This window comes from Vidua chalybeata, chromosome 12, assembly GCF_026979565.1.
Source record: "Vidua chalybeata isolate OUT-0048 chromosome 12, bVidCha1 merged haplotype, whole genome shotgun sequence".
NCBI lineage: Eukaryota > Metazoa > Chordata > Aves > Passeriformes > Viduidae > Vidua > Vidua chalybeata.
The window spans coordinates 14743953-14764512 of NC_071541.1; the positions used below are offsets into that span (position 1 = coordinate 14743953).

The 20560-nt window shown below is 51.1% G+C and overlaps 1 protein-coding gene and 1 long non-coding RNA gene across 3 annotated transcripts; one reads left to right on the forward strand and one right to left on the reverse strand.

Moving 5' to 3' along the window:
• Window positions 1-3560: 3560 nt before the first annotated feature.
• On the forward strand, window positions 3561-7620 carry LOC128793994 (uncharacterized). Its single transcript, XR_008432952.1, has 3 exons — window positions 3561-3790; window positions 4417-4676; window positions 7547-7620. It is a non-coding gene; the product is annotated as an uncharacterized LOC128793994 (long non-coding RNA).
• Window positions 4733-20491, reverse strand: GLYCTK (glycerate kinase). Of its 2 annotated transcripts, none has more exons than XM_053953536.1 (5): window positions 20328-20491; window positions 11616-12011; window positions 11091-11242; window positions 9078-9253; window positions 4733-8461 (listed from the first exon to the last, which is right to left on the reverse strand). In XM_053953536.1, the coding sequence occupies exons 2-5, from the start codon at window positions 11900-11902 to the stop codon at window positions 7556-7558; spliced, it is 1521 nt and encodes a 506-aa protein (XP_053809511.1). In that variant the 5' UTR covers window positions 11903-12011; window positions 20328-20491; the 3' UTR covers window positions 4733-7555. The 2 variants fall into 2 exon arrangements, with proteins under 2 accessions (XP_053809511.1, XP_053809512.1); XM_053953537.1 differs by lacking the exon at window positions 20328-20491 and adding an exon at window positions 13917-13984.
• Between the last annotated feature and the right edge of the window lie 69 nt (window positions 20492-20560).

The window sequence follows — 20560 nt, forward strand, 5'->3', positions numbered from 1 at the left end:
TGCCAGCACCCCCTGGCTTTGGCATCTTCCCCACGGCTGGGCTGGGCAGGAGCAGCTCCTGCACTGGCATTTTGCAGGCACGGGACAGAGCCAGCACCACCTGCCTGGCACCTACTGGGACAAACACAGACTCTGCTGCTGATTTCTGTGCTTTGCTTTGCAAAGCTTTTGAGGAAACTTGCCCAGAATTAGGTATGCTGTTTCTTCCAGAACAGGGTAGTGATGTTCTTCTATGTTTTCCTGAAATCTTGTCTCCTTTAGAATGGGTTTTTCCCGTGGGAAATTCAAACCACTAAATATGTGTAGCTAGGGGTGTTTTGTTTTTTGTTTTTTTTTTTTTTTTTTTTTTTTTTTTTTTTTTTTAATTTGTCCTGCAAAAAATATCAATTTCCCTGCAAGGAGTCTCACTTCAGCTTGAAACATTTCATTGCATGGACTGGGGGTTTCCTTCTGGTTTTAAGTCAACATTTCCCTTCAAAATGTCACTCAGGGAAAGCTGCTTTTTTTTTACAGCAAAAGTCTGTGATGACATTTTAAGTGGAGAAGAAAATTGCTGCTTCGTTTCAAAATGCCAACTTTGTATGGGGTAGGATTAGAGTTTTGTTTTTTTTTTTTTTTTCATTCCAGTGTTTCCCAGGGGAAAAGCAAAATGGTTTCATTAGACTCGAGTAACTGTTGCCCCCCCCCATCATCTCCAAAAGAATTTTTTTTTTTTTTAACCTGTTTGCATTTTTGTAGCAGGGAAACTTTTGCCACAAGAAGGTGTGCTCCAGTGGGATGCTGCCTTGGGAGGGGAGAACTCTGCTGCATCCAAACCCCAGCCCTCTATGGCAAAATCTCTGCCACCAAACTCCAGTGAGGACCTGTGGGAGAGACTCCACTGCTGCTGGCTGGCCTTGGTTGCTGTGGGAAGGATTAACAGCACAGCCAGGTTTTGAAGCTCTCCTCTTCCTGCTTTCCCTCTGTCTTGTGCTCCTGCTTTTATTTCATACAGCTCTCCTCGAAAATCGCTTGTTCTAGATTAGGCTAGAGACTGGAGTTATCTTCCTTTTATTTATTAGGGTAATTATACCTAATGATTCACATGCTCGGGGAGAGTAATTGCTCCCAAATACAGCGCTGGCAGTGCTCTTACCCAGCCGGGGTGCAGTGATTCACAAACACATCTTTTCCTACAATTCATCAGCTGATGATCCCGTAATTGCTGACTTGGTTTGGAGCATTAAGGAGCGATGCGGACCCGGCGCTGCCCTCACGGTGTCTGTGGTCCCCTGGGGGTGTCTCCTCCCTGCCACCCTAATGCCCGGCACCATTCGCTTCCTGTGTGGGTTTTGCTGGGATTTCAGTTGGGCCAAGCCCCCCAAACTGTGGGATTTGTGCTTTTGAAAGAGTCACGGTGCCTCATCTGGCAAATTCTGTGGCACAGCCTGGCCGAGGGAAAGCCAGGGTTGTGCCCCTTCGCAGTGGGAATGATCATCATCCCAAAAAGTGGCAGAGATGTAGTTTTATGTTCACCACTTCACAGCTCTTGGAGCAGATGGGTGAGAGCCTTGGAAATACTGATGTGGAAAGCCAAACCCCCCAGGTTTTACACTGAAAAAAGCTTCTGTGTGGATCGATTTCCCCTTCCTTGGGGTCTGGCAGCCCTCTGCCTGCACTGTGTGGAGAGCCTTGCCTCAGGACTGCTGCCCATCCACCATTCAGCGTGGGCAGGGACATCCCACGAGGGACGATGTGCAGAGTCCACCCTTCTGCACAGCTCCAGCCCCTGGAGAAACCTGGGCACTAGTGGAGGAAGGCTTCTGGGAGTGTTTTGAAGAGTGTTATGTTCCCAGTGCTACCCTGTGGCATGGAAAGGCAGCCTGAGGCTTGAAATTCCTCCTTCTGGCTTAAGGGGAGCCTGGGGTGATGGCTCTGGGGTCGCCCAGCTCCTCTGGAGCTGCTTAAGACAACACTATAGTGCTCGACTGGAGGCTCCTGGTTGGCTGTGCTGTCTTGGGCCAGCAAAAAGTTTTTTGGTGCTGTGTGGCAACCAGAGAGTCTATCGGTACTTTGTTGGGGGGGGTGTTGGTTTGTTTCGTTTTGTTTCTTTTTGGTGGGGGTGGTGTGGTTTTTTGTTTGGTTGGTTTTGTTTTGGTTTTTTGGAGGTTTTTTTTTGTTTTTGTTTTTTTTTTTTTTTTTTAGCTAGAAGACCCTTCCCTCCTCAGTCTGGGCTGCACTGCATAAGCCTGCACCCACCACCCATTCTCTCCTTCCCCTGGCACTGCTCCAGCTCTCCCCTCCCGTCGATGCCAGAATTGCTGCTGGGATGTGAGCAGAAAGGCAGGAGGAGAGGAGGTGGCACAAACAGCCCTTTAACAGCCCTTTCTGCTGGCCACCACTTGGCTTCATCCCCAGCACTGCTTGGGTGGGCTCCCAGGGGAGCCTGCCCTGGTTGCCCCCCACCCCCAAACATGGGATTGTGCCAGTGCTGCTCTGGAGTGTTCACTGGAGGAACAGCTCCCTGCTTTCCTTCCACCCACATCCACCTCCTTCGAGGAGGATCCACACTTCTTCACGCTAGTGCCTGGCCCCCTGTCAAGAGCTCCTGCAGGCAGCCAGGAGCTGCTCCTAATGGGCTGCCAGGGGATTTGGGATGTGACAGCTGGGTGCTCACAGCTCCCTGCAACTGCTCGCTCCAGCTGCTGGGCCCTCCTCTCCCTGGTCAGATGGAGAAGGATGCTCTGACCTCCACAGGGAGGAGGCTGGGTCCTTCTCCCTTCACCAGGTGTTTGTGGTGGTGCTGGAGGGTTGTGGTACCCACTGCCTTGGTGGGGCTGGTAAAGCCTTGGGGGACAATGGTGGTACAAGCAGAGGGATCCCAGGCTGGAGGAGCTCCTGCAGGGTGATGCTCCCAGATGGGCACTGTGAGGGCAGAGGAGGTCTGGGTGTAGCACAGAGCAAGTCTTGTCACAGCTCCTAGCAGGAAGTTGGGATGGGAGGCCCTCGTTAGCTGGGAGCAAGTGCTGACACCTCCTGGGGCTCCCTCTGCAGCAGCTCTGGGGCCTCCCAAGCTTTCTCCTGGCTGACACATCGCTTCTCTTCTCTGTTTGATGCAGGGCTCCTGTGCCTTCCCACAGACCCCACACAGGGGCTGGTGGGAATCCTGGGGGCTCCCTGGGGTCCGGCTCCATCCCAGCGGGGGCTGTGGCAGCCCAGGCAGAGGGACTGTCCCGTCGTCCTCCAGCATGGAGCATCTCACAGCCTGCCGTCTTGTATGGCTTTTTATTCCTATGTGATTATACATCCCACTTCATATAGGGATTGAAGCCGTGCAGTACGCCGGGGTCCTACGGCAGAGAGCAGCCCCTGTGCCACGGGAGCCGGCCTCGGAGGAGCCACCAGAGCTGTCCCCCAGGGTGCTGGAGGAGGATTGCGGGCCTCAGCCTGGACTCCGTCCTGCACCCCAGGCTCCCTAGCCCTCTTGGGATGCAGGTGAGGGGTGCCAAGCTGCTTTGGGGTGAGGCCAGCACAAGCCCACTTCTTGCATTGTACCCCCTTGCAAGGGTGGGCCTGGTTCTGCTGTGGATAGCCCCCGTGACTGCACTGGTGGGCTCATCCCTGGGGAATCTGCTGCTTTGGTTTTGTCCCTGACTGTCCTGGGATATGCAGCATCTATGTGCAGGCACTGCCAGCAGCACAGGGGAGGAAGAGGAGGAAAAAGATGCTGAGGAATGGCCACGACAGCAAGGGCTGCCCCAGGCACGATGCTCTTCAAGGTTTCTCAAGAGGCCGCAGCCACTCTTTCAAGGTTTGTGTTATATCTGTCACATTAGCGAAAATGGTGAAAATTGTGGCTTGTGGAGGAGATGAAAGGCAGCCCCTTCCAATGCCTCCATAAAGGAAGGGCCCCATTAACACCTAGTGAATTATTGGCCATTAATCAGGCTCTGTGCAAAATAAAACCATCCACATTTATCATTATTGGATCCTTAATGAAGTGATAATGGGAATGCTGGGGAGCTGTGATATTAATGTCTTCTAAGAGGCAAGAGCAGAGCCAAGGGCGGCAGCCAAGATTTTTAATTTACTGCCAGAAGCTCGTGCTGTTAATAACGCTGTTACTTCTCCCAGCCGTTAGCACTGTTTGGCTACGAGCTGCCGACTTAGGAGAGCAAATCAACCCTGAACATACCCAGACTTCATTCACCTGCTCCCCACACAGCATCTGAGTACGTTTTTCCCACCCACTGTCCCAGTGTCCCCTGCCCATGTGTAGGGATATGGCTGGGGAGCTGCTGGCCATCTTCACCCACCTGACTCCTTGCTGAAGGCTGGCTGGTGTAGAAAGTTCTGCTTTTCTGATAAAAAGGGAAGGGACTGTATCAAGCCCCAGTGTCTCTTACTGTCCTCACTCTCTCTGACTTTTCTCCTTAGGCACAGGCACCCCAGAACCAGGGGGGCACGGAGCTGCTCCCAGCACAGCTCACACACTGGGGCTGCTCAGTGTGACTGCATCCACACTCTGGTGTCTTCATTTGCACAGCTTTATTCCCATGAGGCCAGTATCCCATCCAGGACAGCTTGGACAAGCTGCAGAGCCCTGCTCAGCTGTGGTGACTCACTTGAGTTCACAATGGGAAAGCCATTGCTCCTGCCAAGCCCTGCCAGCCCAGAGGCAAATCATTACCAGGCAGGTAAGCGATGTTCTCGTGTCTTAAGATTTGTATAATCTCACAAATCCTGCTACACCTCGCCAGTGTGGCCCAAAGGTATGTTGGCTCATGCATGGGGCCTTTTGACCTTTATGAAGGGACTGCAGGTCAGAGGGAACTGGCCTTGGGCTGGAGCGATAGCAGACAATTCCCTGCTGAGCATTGTCTAGAGGAATAAGATGATGCTTTGTCTGTGAGGGCTGAGCACACTCCAATGCTCCTTTTGTCCCTTGGTAGAAGTTGCACAAGGTCCACCAAAGCAACCCCTTGGAAATGGAGCTTTGACTTATCCAGGTAGAAGCATCAGAGAAGTATTTCTGTAGCCTGGGTGCTCTTGCTGAACCTCCCCTGGCCTTTTATCTCCTCATTAAGAAAGAAAGGACAAGAACAAAAATCCATATATGGGAGCCAAGCAAAGGTAGATGGGAAATGCACTTCAAACAGCTCCATCCTTTCAACAAACCTTTTATTAGACTTCTCTCCTCCCCAACACACCCTTTTTAATCGTTATGAAAAGCCACCATTCAGGAAGCAAGGACACTGCTCGGGCTACCTGGAATAGGCATTTCCCAGGAGAAGCCAGCCAGCACTAGCCCAAGGTCCTCTGGAATTGACTGGGCGGCAGCACAAGCAGCAGCTCGAAGTCCAGGATGGTGCTCAGCAATGTGGCAGAGCTGTGGGCAGGGGGTTGTGGTGGCCCTGTGGCAGTGTGCACAGGCTGGCACACAGGACCGCTGCTGAAGTGACCCTTCTGCCAGGCAGCCCAGCCCAAAACTGGAGTCACTCTGCATTCCGCTGGAGCAGAATGGCCCAGGGAGCACTCAGCACGCCGTGGAGCCAGCTTTAGAGCCAGCTTTACCCAGTTGTCCTGGCTGCAGCCCATACTTGTGGCTGTATCGCTGCCCGTGTTAGTGCCCCGTGGAGCTGCCCTGCTGGGCATGGAGCAGGCGACCTGCCAGCGACCTCTGGAGAAAAACACACGGCACAAAGCAGCTTCTGCACAACCACCCCCTGACAATACAGGGGCACAGCGAGCTCTATAACGCTTGGCAGATTTTCCCCAGCAGATCTCAGAGCTGTTTGCCACTGTGAGCAAGTTCAGGCATGTTACAAAAGACCTTCAGACTCTGAGGACAAATGAGCTGCGTGGATGAGTTTAAACCACCGGGCAAGACTGGGGTTTTGAAATTCCCAGGGTTGTGCCTTATTCTGAGCCTGGGCTGTAGCCCAGACAGTCCAGCTGCCAGCCTGGCATTGACACCAGGCCCCATGATGCTCCTGCAGATATCCCTACGTGTTAGATACTGGCTTCAAAACCAAAATAGGAGGTTTTGCATCCTCCTCAAAACCCCACCCTCTGATCCACCTTGAAGTGGGGCGCAGAACAACTGACTGTTCAGTGAGACTCCACAGGGTGTTGGCACAACGGTGTATTTATGTCACGAGATGAGATCAGCCACACGGAGTAGGTCGGTCTGTCTGGAAAGAGTCTGAGTCAAGCGTGTCCTATTACATTAGAGCTGGATTTTCAAAGGAGCTCAGCTCCCACTTAGGCTCTGTAACAAACAGACGGATATTCAAAAGGAGTTGGACGTGCTGGGTCATACTGGCTGCTGAGCTAAAGCCCTTTGAATATCCAGCCAAACCGTCAGTGTGCCTGTTGCTGCAGGCAAAGCCCTCCTGAAATCTAGCCCCACTGTGAGCTCCATGTCCTGGGAAACCAAGCTCATCTCTGCTCTCCCACATATCGCACTGCAGTAGGTGACAAAAACGTGATAACCACTGTGTCCTCGTGCGTGTGGGGGGAGCCGCTCCCTGTCAGAGCACAGCTCTGGCAGATTTGCCCTTTGATCAGCTCAGCAGCATGGGTCAGGAGAGCTGAGCATGAAGGTTTCCTTGTCTTTTTTTCTGTGGAATTAGCAGAGTTAATCAGAATGACAGCAACTTCTGCCTCAGTGCAGAGGAAAGGTCAGTGGCTCAGGCTGGATGCACGACAGTTTTCTAGACAGTTGGAAAACAACACCATGAAAGCTCATAGCATACTTGCTGCTGGCACAGAGGCTCTCCCAACAGGGACCAGCAGGAAGATGTTACTGTGGAGGGAAGGGGGCTGGAGGAGGACTCTACACAGCTGGCTTGTCACTGCACTTCATTCATCCCCATTCTTACACTGTACAGTGAAGGTATGTCATCCTCTTTATCACTGTGCACTGCTTGTGTCACCCAGCCAGTATCAAGAACTTCTCTCTGCCAATGTGCTTCTTAGCCACACTCCTGTGTGTGCATCCTGCTGGGCTTGAGGTCTCTGTCATCTCAGTACCCTGGTGTGGGAAGAACTGTAGGGCACTGTGCTGGCATGTGGAGTGGGTGCTGGGTGTCCCCATCCCCCCAGCAGCTCAGTGCTTCAGGTGAGCAGGCCTTGCTGTTACTGCTTTTACATCCTTCAGTCACTGTAATTTGTTCCAGTGGACCCCTAAAACACCACTGCTGAGCTGCTCTTGAGCTCTGGGGGCACTGGAAGTGCAACAGTGCAGCAAGGGCTCTCCATGGTAGCCCTGCCATGGCCTCAACTTCCCCTCGTCTCTTAAATTAACTGTAGTTGAAGCAGTCACAAGCTTTAAATCCAGTTTTCTTGTCTGTAATATGACCTCTTACCTTCCTCTGAGCCTCCCAATTACAAGTGTTTGTTTTTGCTGTGGATGTCCACTCATGTGTCTAATTAGTGGATTCTTTTTGTCAAAGACACTAGCAGCTTCAACAGTGAGCCCTAATTTAAGCAGTTTGCATTTGTCCACAGCATTGGTGCTTTCATTTACTCCTGCTCCTAATTAAGTGTATTTGGGTATCTGCAGAGGGAGCTCTCATGATCTCTCCATGGCTCTAATTAAAATGGCCTGGATGTCCATGACATTGGTGCCTGTCAAGCCTGTCACCAGGAGGTGATGCCCACCTTGGAACTGGCTGAAGAACGTGTAGGAGTCGTTGTTCCTGAGAAAGGCCTCCACATCCAGACCCTCCTGAAGTGCCTCAGCCACCAGCCCTGGGCTGCAGAAGGCTCCTGCTGCCTCTGTTGGCCCATCCTGCCCATCTGTTCCCCCACTGAGGAAGAGGATCTCACACCTTCCTTGGGGGCTGCTGGCTCCTGTGGCCTGAGCCTTGTGCAGCCCCAGCCCCACACGCAGAGCCAGCTCCTGGTTTCTCCCTCCCTTGCCGGTTCCTTGGAGCTGGACTGTGGTTTCTCCACCAGCCAGGATGCAGACTGGTCTGTTGGGCCCTAATCCTCGCAGGGCCTGTAAAAAATCATCCAGGTGTAAACCTGGGATCTGTAGCTCTGCTGCCAGCTGCAGGAGATTCCCTCTCAGCTCGTCACCCAGGGGCCCTGCTCCGAGGCTGGTGAAGCCCAGGCAGATGAGCTGGATCAGCTGGCAGTACAGTGTGGCAACACGGCTGACTTCCCCATGGACTGCTGCACTCAGGACCAGAGCTGCATAGCCCAGGCCCTCAGCCTGGCGTCTGGCCTCTTCCAAAGCCAATGTGTTGGACCCAAGGATGATGTTGGAAACATGGGAGTAGTTTTCTGGAGCAGTGGGTTTGGTGGGAGAGCTGGAGAGGACCATTTCCACTGACTTGGGCAGGTTGTGTAGCAGGTTGTATTTGCTGAGTATGTGAAGGCAGTCTTGGACACTGTGGGAGCTGGCAGCAGTGGGCCCACTCGCTATGATGTCCAGGGGGTCACCTATCACATCAGACAGGATGAGACTCACCACCTATGGAAAGAAATGCCCACAGATTATTGCAGGAGGCAAAGACAGGTGACCACAAAAGAGCCCTGGCATAAGCACTGCTCTGAGTGCCATCCCCACATCAAAGCAGACGGAAACAGGGTAGGTCTTCGCCCATTTTTATTTTATAGACCTGTGAGTGTCACCTTGCCCTTCTCAAACCCACAGATTTACAGTCCCCTTTGAAGCTGGACTATCATGTTGGAAGATGTAATCTGTGACACTGCACTTGTCAGGCCCAACCTAGTGTGGGTTCAGCAATGGCACACGCTGAGAACAGCCCCCAGGAGAGCCAAGGGTCAAAGCCAGCCTTGAAAGCACTGTGCTGAAGCACCAACACTTGGAAGTGCCTGCTGGATGTGGGCTTGGGTCTGCAGAGTGGCATGATGGGATGGCTGATGTTTCCCAAGTCTGAATTCCCACTCTCCCAGCTCTGTCTCCCTGAGAGTTTCAGTCCAAAGTGAAATCTCAGCCGGAGAGCCCCAAAACAGTGTGCAAAGTTGTTCACTCAGTATGGACAAAAACCTGGCAAGTTGATTAAACCTCTGTTTTGAGGGCAGATGGGTGATCTCTGGGCAAACAGGGGCTTTCCCTTGGTTACCCGTGCAGGATGTGCCAGCTGGGCCAGCCCTCCACCCTTCAGCACAGACAGAGTCTTCCGGACAATGTTCAGCTCCTGTATGGCAGCTCCTTGGGAAGCCAACATCTTTGTGAGTTCCTCCTTCTCCTTGAGGAGGATGGGAGGGATGGGAGCAGGCAGTAGGGCTGATCCACCTCCTAGGATGCAGAAGAGATGGCAAGGACATCAGGATAGCAGGAAAAGGAGGACAAAGGAGAGCAAGGCTTTAGCGTTTTCTCTTCCCTCACCAGTGTCTGGAAGGAAGGCAGAGGTGATTGGGGACCTAAGCTAACATCTCTGGAGAATTCAGTCATCTTCAACAATGGGTTTTAATCACTTCTGTCCTGCACTCTCTGCAGTTAGCTACACTTCACCCCGATAGTGTGAGCCTGGCTGGATGGGGGCACCATAAGCCTGCAGTGTGGTGGGGGTGACAGAAGAGAGACAGCAATTACCCTCACCTCTGCACGGGGCTACAGCTGGGTCCTCACACTGATATTCAAGGGTTACCTGGGTGGCTGAGCAGGGAGCACGGCCTCCACGGCTCACACAGCAGCCAGTGCTGTGCACATGGGGACACTGCCTGTTTTGGTGGCTCCATTTATTCAGGACAGTGTGTAAAACACTGGCTAGGGATGCAGTGAGATTGGAAACTGCTGAACTGCACTCATCTAGGCCTGGGAGGAAAGAAAAGGGGGCATAGTAATGCAAAGGACAAAGCACACTCCGAGTCCAGGGTGATAGCTTCACTGATGGGAATTCTGTCTGATACAAGCAGGCATTGGAAATGTGGAAAAGAAGGCAAGGTTCCAATGGAAAAGTGGAATGGATGGAAAATACAGAGGAGAAAAGAGCAAGGTCTGTGCACAGAGTGAATGTGCACAGAAGTACAGCTGAATGCTACTGTCAAAATGCAAAGCCTGCTCAGAGGTTTGAGACAAATCAGCATCAATAAAACATGATGAGCAAGAAAAACAAATGCAAATGCCTGTGTTTCAGTCAATAGCCAGGGATCTAGCTGAGAGGCAGGAGCAGTTGGGGACCGGCTGCTGTGTGGGAGTGCACATGCATAGGGAGTCACAGCCACGGGGAGATCCTGTACAGGCTCCCTGAAGGGCTGAGGAGCCTCTTGGAGATCCCTGTAGCCAAAAGACAGGAGGAAGCCCAGGGGAATCCCCAGAAAGCACAGCTAGCTTCCAGTCACTTGGGTGTTTGCCTAATGGCACTGCTCTCTCCATACTGGAGCAGGCTTCAGCATCCACAGAGGAATAAACACTGAGCAGAGGAGACCAAGGCCTTTCTGCAGAGCTGCTCCAAGCCCCTGCATGCTTTTGCCCTGTGACATCCACTGAGCTCAGGATGAGGTGATGTCACTGCACCCCTCTGTAAATCTTCTTACACAGCCCTGGATCTGGGGACAGCCTGGGGGCCACCAGCCAGGCCCTGGGAGTGTGCAGGGCTGCCCCTGCAAGGCATGCAGCTTACTGTGTGGTACCTGGAGGCTTAATTTCCACTAGCTGGGAAGCAGACAAGCCCTGGGAAAGGTCAGTCCCAGATCTCGGCTTTCAGACTCACACTCCTGCACAAATGCAGAGCATGCAAGTCTACTGTGTGCTTGCTTCTCCAAGTCTGCATCCCCAGATGTAAGGAGGGGCAGGAAGAAAGTGTATCCTTGCCAAGAGGTGAGAACAGCTGCCAGGTTGTGCCCAGAGGTTCCACTTCACTGTGGTGGCACAACTGCAGGAGCCAGCCTGTGCAGCTCAGCCTCTTTCCAGTGCTGGGAGGCAGTGTGTCCACTGCAGCAGCAGGAAGCCCTGTGCTCTCCCTTGCTGCATGCCTGGAGAAAGGATGGCAGAAGGGACAAGAAAAATCAGAGATGCAAGTATCTATGCTGAAGGGGCTGGCACAGCACAGCACTCCCTTGCTGCATGGTCAGGGGAGGACAGGCAGCTGGGGGCCCTCAGCAGATCCCATTCCCTGGGATCCCCACACTACCTGAGATGAGCACAAGGAGCACATCATCTGCAGTCAGACCCTCAGCCAGCTCCTGGATGGCAACTGCTCCCTTCAGAGCCTCTGCATCTGGGAGGTTGTTCTTGGCGCCTTCAATGACCTGGATTTTGCTGTGTGGCTTTAGCAGCATCTCCCTGGTGAGGTAAGAGAGGCAATTACACCATGGATCTGTGCACCCACACAGGCAGCCAGGCTGTCACCTGCAGGTGCCTGGTGTACCAGTGGTGTACAGTGAGTGACCAGGACAGGCACACGGCCTTTGCTGAGTGTCTCTTCCCCACAGCCAGAGAGGCAGCACATCCAGCACGAGAGGTGGGCTGCATCACTGGTGTCACTGGGATGTGATGGTGGTTGAAGATAAGAGTGCTGGGGTGGATGGGGTGGGCAACAGAGCAAGGGCAGCTCAAAAGGACTTAAGGTGTTCCCAGCAACATCCCACAAAGGGAAAATCTGGCAGCCTACACCCCTCCTTTCTGCTCCCCAGAATTGTCCAGAAACAGTCCTTACTGCATTCCCGCTCGCTGCAGGCTTTCCTGGATCCCCAGCGGCACATTGATAATCCCCCGAGTGAGGTGGTCTCCCAGGATCTCTTCTGCTGCTGCGGCCATCCCCAGCACAGCTTTTCCGAAACCCACCAGGTACAGGTCCCTCTTCACTGGAAAGGCCTGGCCCCTCACCAGCAGCTGAGGGCACCCATCTCCCTGAAGCTTCAGAGCGCTTTTCAGCATGGGAGCTGGGCGGACGGTGCCCAGAGCGCCACGGAACAGGGACAGTGCGTGCTCGCGGAGGGACATGGTGCACAGGCTGCCAGGGCTGAGCCACTCTCCTTTGTCGGGTGGGCTTCTGCCCTCTCTGCCAGCACTGGCAAGGCCTCAAGGGCTGAAACAGCCAGCAGCCTCCAACCTGCAAAGGAAAGTGAACATTTTTGCTAGTAGAAGAGACAGGGCTGTCACAGAAAGAACAGAGGTCAAAACATGAACCGTGGAACTCTAGCTCCTGTTTCCCCTAGATTAAGGTGCCATACAAGCAGCATTTTCTAACTTTTCCCCAGGCAGGAGGAAGGGAAGGACAGTGTCACATTCAAACTACCTGTCAGCTTGTGATTCCCCTGCAATCTCATCACCTCCTGCAGGGAAGGTGAGCTGTGCCAGCCAGCTTCTCCATCACTGTAGATTTGCCACTGGCAAGCCATCATTTTTATTTGCTTAGTGTTTGACACCTTTCCAAACTGTGGGAGCTGCTCTCTCTCCTGGAGAGAGCAGGGCATCTGGGTGGAACAGCTTTTCACTACATTAACTCCCTTCCCCATGCTAGCCAAATGCTGATCTCATCCTCTGGCTGTGCATTGCCCCATGTGTCCCTGCAGCACCAGACACGGACTGAGGAGAAACAACAGCCTTGCTGGCTGCCTCATCCCTTGCTGCTGGTGGCCACAGAGAGACCAGTAATGAGGTTTCCTCACCAAACAGCAAATTAACACAAGGCTTAATTTACCTTTCTCTTTTTCTCCTCATTATCCATTAAAATCACATTTAGACCCCAAATAAGACTTCATATCCAGGCAAAGTTGCCAGCTGTCTGTGAAAGCCCATTTGAGCTGCTCTCCACTGAGCATTAGCATTATCTGGAACAGATCTGTGCATGGACTGAAAGATCTCAGCTGCTCAAGGGCAGATACTTGTCTTGACAGAGGAAAGGTGGCCCCTGCCAGCATACACACATCTATTCCCTCCCAGCATTTCTCCTTCCTTCTGTTAACTGGCAGCAAGTTCACTGCTGGTTTCTGAGGATCAAAGATCCTTGTGATCTGCATCTCTCCTGCTCATGGCATTTAAGGCAGGGTGCCAGGAGGCTGAAGCAGCCAGGGCAACACACTTGATCACAGACCCATTGAAATTCCCTGAGAGTTAATCCTCTCTCAAGTAAGTGGATGTGTTTTGTGCAAGGGCTTCTTTTAGGAGAGCTCAGGAGTCCAGAGGTCTCTTTGTTCTGACACTCCCTAGCATTGCAAGGTGTTAATCATTAAGCTGGACAAGCTTTTCAACAGCTCCTCTGGGCCTAAATATGCCTTATTTTGCTGCAGGGACCCAAAAGATCTACACAAAAAACCTCTACACATCTTCTCAGACATTGAAATTTGGGCACACACTGAAATCTTGGGACAAGGGACTTGCAGCTAAGGCTATACAGAGAATCAAAAGTTTGTCAGAGAAAGAACCCCAAGAATCACTGAAGTGGGAAAAGACCCTTAAGAACAAGGCTAACAGTAAAGGAGAAAAGATTTTAAAGCCAAGGCAGATTAACTCTTTATGTGTACTCCCTTTAGGAGCTGGTCAGAAGGACTGGCTTTTCAACCACAAGGAGACAGGAGAACAAAAGACAGGGTGCCCTGACCACTTTGTTACTAGACTCTTAAACTTCATGGCAGGCTGATGCTGCCAGCAGTTGAAACCGCTGACCCCACTTCAATGAGGGCCAGAGTAACTGTGCTGACCGAAGTGAAGTCAGCTGTGCACCTCTCAGGAACTGAGATAAGCATCTCTGCTCCCAGCAGGTCTCTGATTCACCTGGCCCTGGGCACAGTGCAATCAGAGGAAGGTGCTACAAAGCAGAGGTGCATCACACCCCAGGTCACCTCGTCTGAGCTGCAATACAAGGTTTGCAGGAACGGCCGGAGAAGAGAAGCTTTAAGGGAGCCAGGGCAGTTTAAGAAAATAAAGCCCCAAAGTTTTTAAAAGGCTTTGTCTCTGCCTTGATGTTTCTGTGTGCCGCTGACCTTGAAGCCCGGGGAATTGAGCACAACCAGACCTGCAACCGTGGCTCCTGTCACACGTGCCCTCCTGGCAGCCCCATTCAGTTCCAGCGCCAGACGTGACACAGCAGGCATGAGTTCTTTAAAGGCAATCCTCTCCTACTGGAGGTGGGAAAACGAAATGCCAGCTTAATTCATCTGGCACTTGTGTACATACTGCTAATGCTTACTCTGGAAAGCATTTCAGTACAATAGCAGGCATGTAATCTGTTTTCTGCACTCTGAACTCAGATTGTATTTTAACCATCAAGGCCTGATCCAGAGTCTGTGGAAGTCAGCAAGCACCTTCTATTGCATCTGAGGGTTTTGGGGTCCACTGCGTGACACCAATCTCAGAGCACAGGTGTAAAGGCAAAGTAAATACAGTGCAAAACCCCCTTGCAGTCAGAGGTTATCCAACTTTATACCAGTGCAACAGAGAGCTGAATTTGGCACAGATCCATTTGCTTTGGATGTCTCAGTGTGCGACTCTGCTCCTTGTCAGCTCTGATTAGACACACAGGCTCACTGGAGACTCCCCTTGGAATGGGGGTGCTGCTAATGATACCACAAATCCCTTTTTATGTAATTTATTTATACAGTCTCAGGCACTGGGTACTAAATGTCATCAGGGAACAGCTATAAATCAGTGCTATGAAATCCACTGTAGACATTAACAAAAAATAAAACTCCTACTCATTTTACTAAGGCTTTAAAAACAAGATCAAGAGAACTGAATATCACCCCAAAACACAGGCAGTTGTGGAAAGAAAAATAACCCAAATGGCAGCTCTCAGGCTCCCTCCCCAGATGGTGGGTTTAGAAGTGGTGTAATTGCCTGTTAACTGCTACATATTGCACGAGGGGAAATTACACCCTCACATCCCTGCGTTTTCCTCTTCCCACTGCTGGCTGTGAGGAATCTGGGCTGGGAGAAGGGGCTGATGATGTGACTCATATTACTTCATGCACTAATCTTAGTTTCCCAGTTTCTCGGGAAAATCACTTAAGGATGAATGAGCCCTCTTCTATATGGATATAAGGTGACAAGCTAGAGAGTAAGGTTCAGGTTTCACACCTTCCCTTTGTCCCTGGTTGGGATAATTTGGAGTTGGGATATAGACTTTTGAAAAGTTTCCTGTAAGTTCATACTAAGCTTAGGATGAAAATGATGCTAAGAATTGCCCGTTCCAAAGAGAGCTGGAGGATTGTAAGGGGTTTAGATTAATCCCCTTTAAATGAAAACTTCCTCAGTTTTCATTCATGAATAATCTATGCACTTATAATAATCTACACACACCATTATAAGCCCTTTCTTCAGAGGGCTCCTCCTAAGCCTGTAGAAATTTCCACTGTTAGCTCTCACCCCAAAAAGCAGCAAAATCACAGCTTGTCATTTTCACCTTCTCTGGGAAAGAGGGAGGGGAAGGAACTGGACTGTGATAAAATACAGGCAAAACGCTCGTTTGCATTACCTTTCATTAACTTTTTAATTAAAGCAATTCTGCAGGCAAGGAGCCAAAGTCAGAGGGAGACAGAAACAATCCAGCAATAGGGGCAGAAATGTGGTAAAGCTGCCAAGTAAATTGGATGGTGGCAAGAGACCAAAAGCATGGACATTGCAGGGCAGAGTCTGAGCCATAAACTTGGAGGCACACTGGGGAAGAAAACAGTGAACAAATGAGCTGGCCATGCCCATGCAGTGAGAAAAATGAGCCAGCACCTCACTCCATGGCAGGTACTTGAAAGCTAGAAAAATACTCCTTTCTAGGGGCCAGTCTGCTATCACTGGGAAGAGCTGAGCTGTTCCAGGTGCTGTGGTTGGAGGTTTGTTCAAGGATTTGCATCTTGGCTTGTGGTTTTTTTGAAGTTGAGGCAATTGAGCTTATTGCAGGCCAATCCAACCACACATACATCCTGAGCATTTCAGGTGCTGTGAGATCAGAGGATGCTGTGCTAGAATGCATGATTTAACTGAGAACTTCAGGGACCTAAGTTACTTTAGCTTCAATGCTGCCAGGATGCCTCTGGATTTCCTCCAGGACTGGTGGCTGGCCCACCTTATACAGGGTCAACTTCAAAATCCCTGAGGGGCTAGGAAAATATTTGAGATAGCACTGGATCAAACCCCAGTTGCTGGAGGATAATTTTGAGCTCAAGCTCTAAGAGACAGATTACAGTAGTAAACTCCCAGACACAGCAAGTTTTAGCAGTGTCTCTTGCTCCTCGTTTTTCTTGCTGCGTGACTTTTTTCTGGCCTCTTGGCATGTAAATTACTGACAGACTCACCAAGGCTCCCTGCTTCCATTTCTCCTGCATCACCAGGGGAATTTACCTATGAAGTACAACAAAGTGGAGATTTTACTGCCTTAAACTCCCCCGTTCCCACTTACTGACACATCTCCTCTATCATTTGATATATCAACTTTAATTTGCCTGGTGAGCCCTGCTCAAACCCAAGTTTGCTGCTCCACATGGTCCCAAAAGCATTACAAGAAAATTTTCCAGGAGATGCACTAAACCCAGGAGGGAAACAACGCACTGAAGGCTTGTTCCAAGTGACTATTCTGGGAGGATTAGATGGGGGATTTTTCAAGACTAATCTCTTTAAATGAAAATTTCAGAATTTGATTAATTTTTTAATCTGCACATGGATTTGCATAAAATTACTGCACTGCCTTATTCACATTTGGCAAAAGAGAAAATATCTGCAGCAGGGATGGGCAGCTATGAAGGGTCCAGTGCATGAGTGGGTGTGCAGGGACAGGGTGAGGGACCCTTTGCCCCCCTCACTGCAATGCTCCTGCATCCAAAAGTGGGGAAAAGTATGAGGGTGGTCAGCAGCAATATGATGAGACCAGAGGGTTTGCCAGGCAGGCAAGGGAGAAAGTAGGATGGAGCCTGGATACCTTTGTTTTAAGAATATGCTGAGCTCTGGGAAACCCAGGAGTCCTAGTTTCCAGTACATGGCTTTCTATACGTTGCTTGAAAAAGAAATATGTTGCTCTCATGACTGATTTACTCACCAGGAAAGTGTCAACAGGGTCTCTTTGCCTTTGATGGAGAATGTGGCTTAAGGCCAAACACAGGGAAGATAAGTGTTCTATTCAGCATTTTATATATATAGATCAGTATCATTAGCAAAAAAAAATTAACTGGATTTGACATATGCATCTTACTAGTTTTTCTAGGTCACACTCCCTTCACTCCCTATATACCTTTTGGAAATGATTTTCCCATGCTCTGGGGATTGCAAGGAAGAAAAAAAAATTCACTAAAAATTCTTCTGTAGCTCGACACAGAACACTACTACCCTGAAGCCAAGCCCATGCCAAGTCTACTTCCTTTCATGCTGTAATTTCTCAAGCTCCCTATTCTGAGTCAACTTGCCATCAAAGATGAGAGTAATTTAAAATCCAGGGAAGGATCACAGTATTCTATAGAAGATGAAAAGCTGCGAGCCTCGAGGACTGGAATAGTAGAAGGGGGTTGAAATTCAGTGCTGCGAAATACAAGGTCATGGTCTTTGGGATTAATAGCAGAAAATTATGAGCTCCTCAGCTGGAAATAACATAAGAGGAGAAAGAGCCAGGAATCTTAATCAGTCACAGGATGACAATTACAGCTGCCCTCTGGGCTGAGACAAGAGGCTGTGGGGAATGTGGAAAGCAGCAGATGTGAACTGCCTGGACTTTGCTGAGGTTTTTGACATCATTGCTGTGAGCACGCTGGAGGGTGGGCTGGGCAATCACAGCCAGCCCTGCTGGAAACCAGCCTGACCACTGGGCTCAGAGGGCAGAAGGCAGTGGCTCGGGGTCCAGCTGACATCTGGTGATCAACAGGGACTCTGCTGGTGTTTGTGTTGCCCCACGGCTTCATTAGTGACCCGGAGCGTAGCACAGAGCGCTTAATTTGGGGGAACCGCTGATGGAGGCACCTTCCAGAGGAACTGTGATAAACTCAAGGTCAGGGCCCACAGAAACCTCAGGGCACTCTGTAGGGAGAACTGTGGATTTTTGCTGCTGAGCAAGCACAAGTCCCTGTATTGTGCAGGTTCCAGTGGTATCTAATACAGAAATGCATAGGTAGAATAACTGCATTTGATCGATATTACTCAAGCAGCAATTAAACGTTTTTTCCATTAACTAATTGTGCAGGGGCATTATCCATAATTCCTACTTAATATGACATTTTTCTAGGAGATCCAATTATCCTGCCAGCTAAATTCCAGCTTGGTATAAACTGACAAACTAAGTTCCAACGATTAGGAAGAAAGGCAGAAGAATAAAAAGGAAGTGACAAAATATCAAATCAACAACCCACGGTGTTATACAACTCTAAAACTTAGCTAAGTATTGTAGGTGTTTTGAAGTAAATTGTCTTATGATGTTATTGGTGAGTCACCTCCAGGGCCCGCAGGAGATAATCCAGGCTTTGATCCTGCAATTTAGAGTGTGCAGGAGGCATGACATTCCCAGCTTTTCTAAAACTTTTATCACACGAAAATCAGTTGTGGGTTTTGAACTGGCCTAAAAAAGGGGCAGCTGACCCCGAGACCCTCAGGAGGAATGAGGGCGTGTTTTGTATCCCTGGACTCCCATGTGAAAGTCTTTGTTTCAAAGTAAAAAAGGTAAATCATCCTGAGGAGCCAATCCCGCCGCAGCCTGAAAGGACGAGTGGGGTGAGCTCTCTAAACATGTAACAGGGAGCTCCAGCAAGCAAACAGCAAGGGCAAGGACTCAGAAAAGAAATATTTAACTAAATCAGACATGCACACAAAATAATTCAGCCTGTTTGAAGGACGTGCAGAGCTTTAACAGTCCTTGGACTTGCTGAGGTTTGACCACAGGAGGGCAACAGGATCCAAAAGCAAATTCTATTCCGGACACCTTGAAAGGAAATGCAATTAACATTCAGGAAGGCACCTATGGTTTATTTTTTTTCTTTTGATTGTGCGTTTCTGGGGGACTGAAGTGACAAGATCTGCTGGTTTCTAAATTTAAAATAGCAGAAAACGTCGTGGGGTGAGATTCTCACAGCTACTGTTATACTCCAAGAGCAGCTTTTTAAGGTAAGAAATACACAAAAACATGCACACAGAGCCTGTCATCAGGATTCGTGATAGACAAAAGCAGTTCAAAGGTGTGTGTCCTGGAGCAGCACCCTCAAAAGCCACGGTGTGTTTCTCAAAGGTTTAAGTGTGTGCTGCTCACCTTTACCTGAGAGCCTGTGTGGTGTAGGAGCATGGTGCTACAGCTGTGGTGTTGCTGTAGTATTGCCAACAAGTTTTTAGAGGAATAAAGATTACTGGGAAATAAAAATGTGCAATAGCTGGACTGAAAGTAGGAGGGGAAGGGTGAGAAAGTGATCTCAGTGTATTTCAAAGGAGGGGGAGCTGACTGATGCTCCCTGGTCACGCTGGGCTGCCCTGGGGATGTTCCTGCCAGGCTCTCCCGAGACGCCGGCACAGCACAAAATCAACTGTGTTGCAGAAGAACCCTGAGACATCGAGTCCAACCTATGACCCAGCAGCACCGTGTCACCCAGACCCCATATGGCACCGAGTGCCACAGCCAGCCTTGCCTTGAACACCTCCAGAGACAGTGACCCCACATCTCCCCGTGCAGCCCATTCCAACGTCTAAGCACCCTTGCTGTGAAGAAATTCTTCCTGCTGTCCAACCTAAACCTCCCCTGGCACAGATTGAGGCTGTGTCCTCTCGTCCTGCCAGCGGTTAGCTGGCCAAGCCCTCATTTCGGGGAGTTGTAGAGAGCAGTAAGGTCACCCCTGAGCCTCCTTTTCTCCAGGGTAAACACCCACAGCTCTCCCAGCTGCTCCTCACATGACCTGTGCTCCAGACCCTTCCCCAGCTCTGCTGCCCTCCTTTGGACCTGCTCCAATATTTCAAATGTCCTTCCTGAACTGAGGGGCCCAGAACTGGACGCAGCATTCAAAGTGTGCCCTGAACAGTGCCCAGGACAGGGAGACAATCACTGCCCTGGACCTGCTGGCCACCCTATTGCTGATACAGGCTAGGTGCCACTGGCCCTCTTGGCCAGTGCAAGAGGCACGCCTGGGCTCGTGTTCAGCCGGCTGCCGACCAGCGCTTTTCTCTCTAGCTTCCACTGGAAACTGCGAAAAGCTCCTTAAACCGACATAGTGCGGGGACTATCCCGCACAGGGTGAGGCTGTCCCGCGCTTCCCGCGGCCCCTCACGGCCTGCAGCACGGCGAGCCCGGCACCGGAAGTGACGCGTTCCCGCCGGCGCGAAGCCATTGCCCGTCGACGGGATGACGTCATGCCCTCAACCCGGCCCCCTACGCCTCAATAGGCACGGACGGACGGGCGGGTGGGTAAAGAACTGATAATTGAGCCCAGCCCAGCCCCGCCACAGCCGCCCGGCCTTGCCCTGCGCCGCCCCTTCCCACCTCAGGCCCCGGGAGCGGCGGGGACGGCGATAGATGCTGACAATCACGGCGGGCCGGAGCGCGCAGGCCGCGCTGCTCTTCCTGCCACACTCAATATGGCCGCCGGCCACCCCGCCCTCCCCCGTCCCAGCAGCCCGTGCGCACGCCCCCCTCGCCACCCCCCGTTCCCAGGGTGTCCCGCGCGGCCCCGCCGGAGCCGCAAGATGGCGGACACAATGAGGGGGAGCCGCCTC

Coding starts and splice junctions, on each gene's coding strand:
- GLYCTK (XM_053953536.1), bottom strand. CDS start 11,902: ATGTCCCTCCGCGAGCACGCACTGTCCCTGTTCCGTGGCGCTCTGGGC. Junction 11,243..11,615: donor CTGCAGCGAGCGGGAATGCA/GTAAGGACTGTT, acceptor TTACCTCACCAG/GGAGATGCTGCTAAAGCCAC. Junction 9,254..11,090: donor GCTCCTTGTGCTCATCTCAG/GTAGTGTGGGGA, acceptor TCTGCATCCTAG/GAGGTGGATCAGCCCTACTG.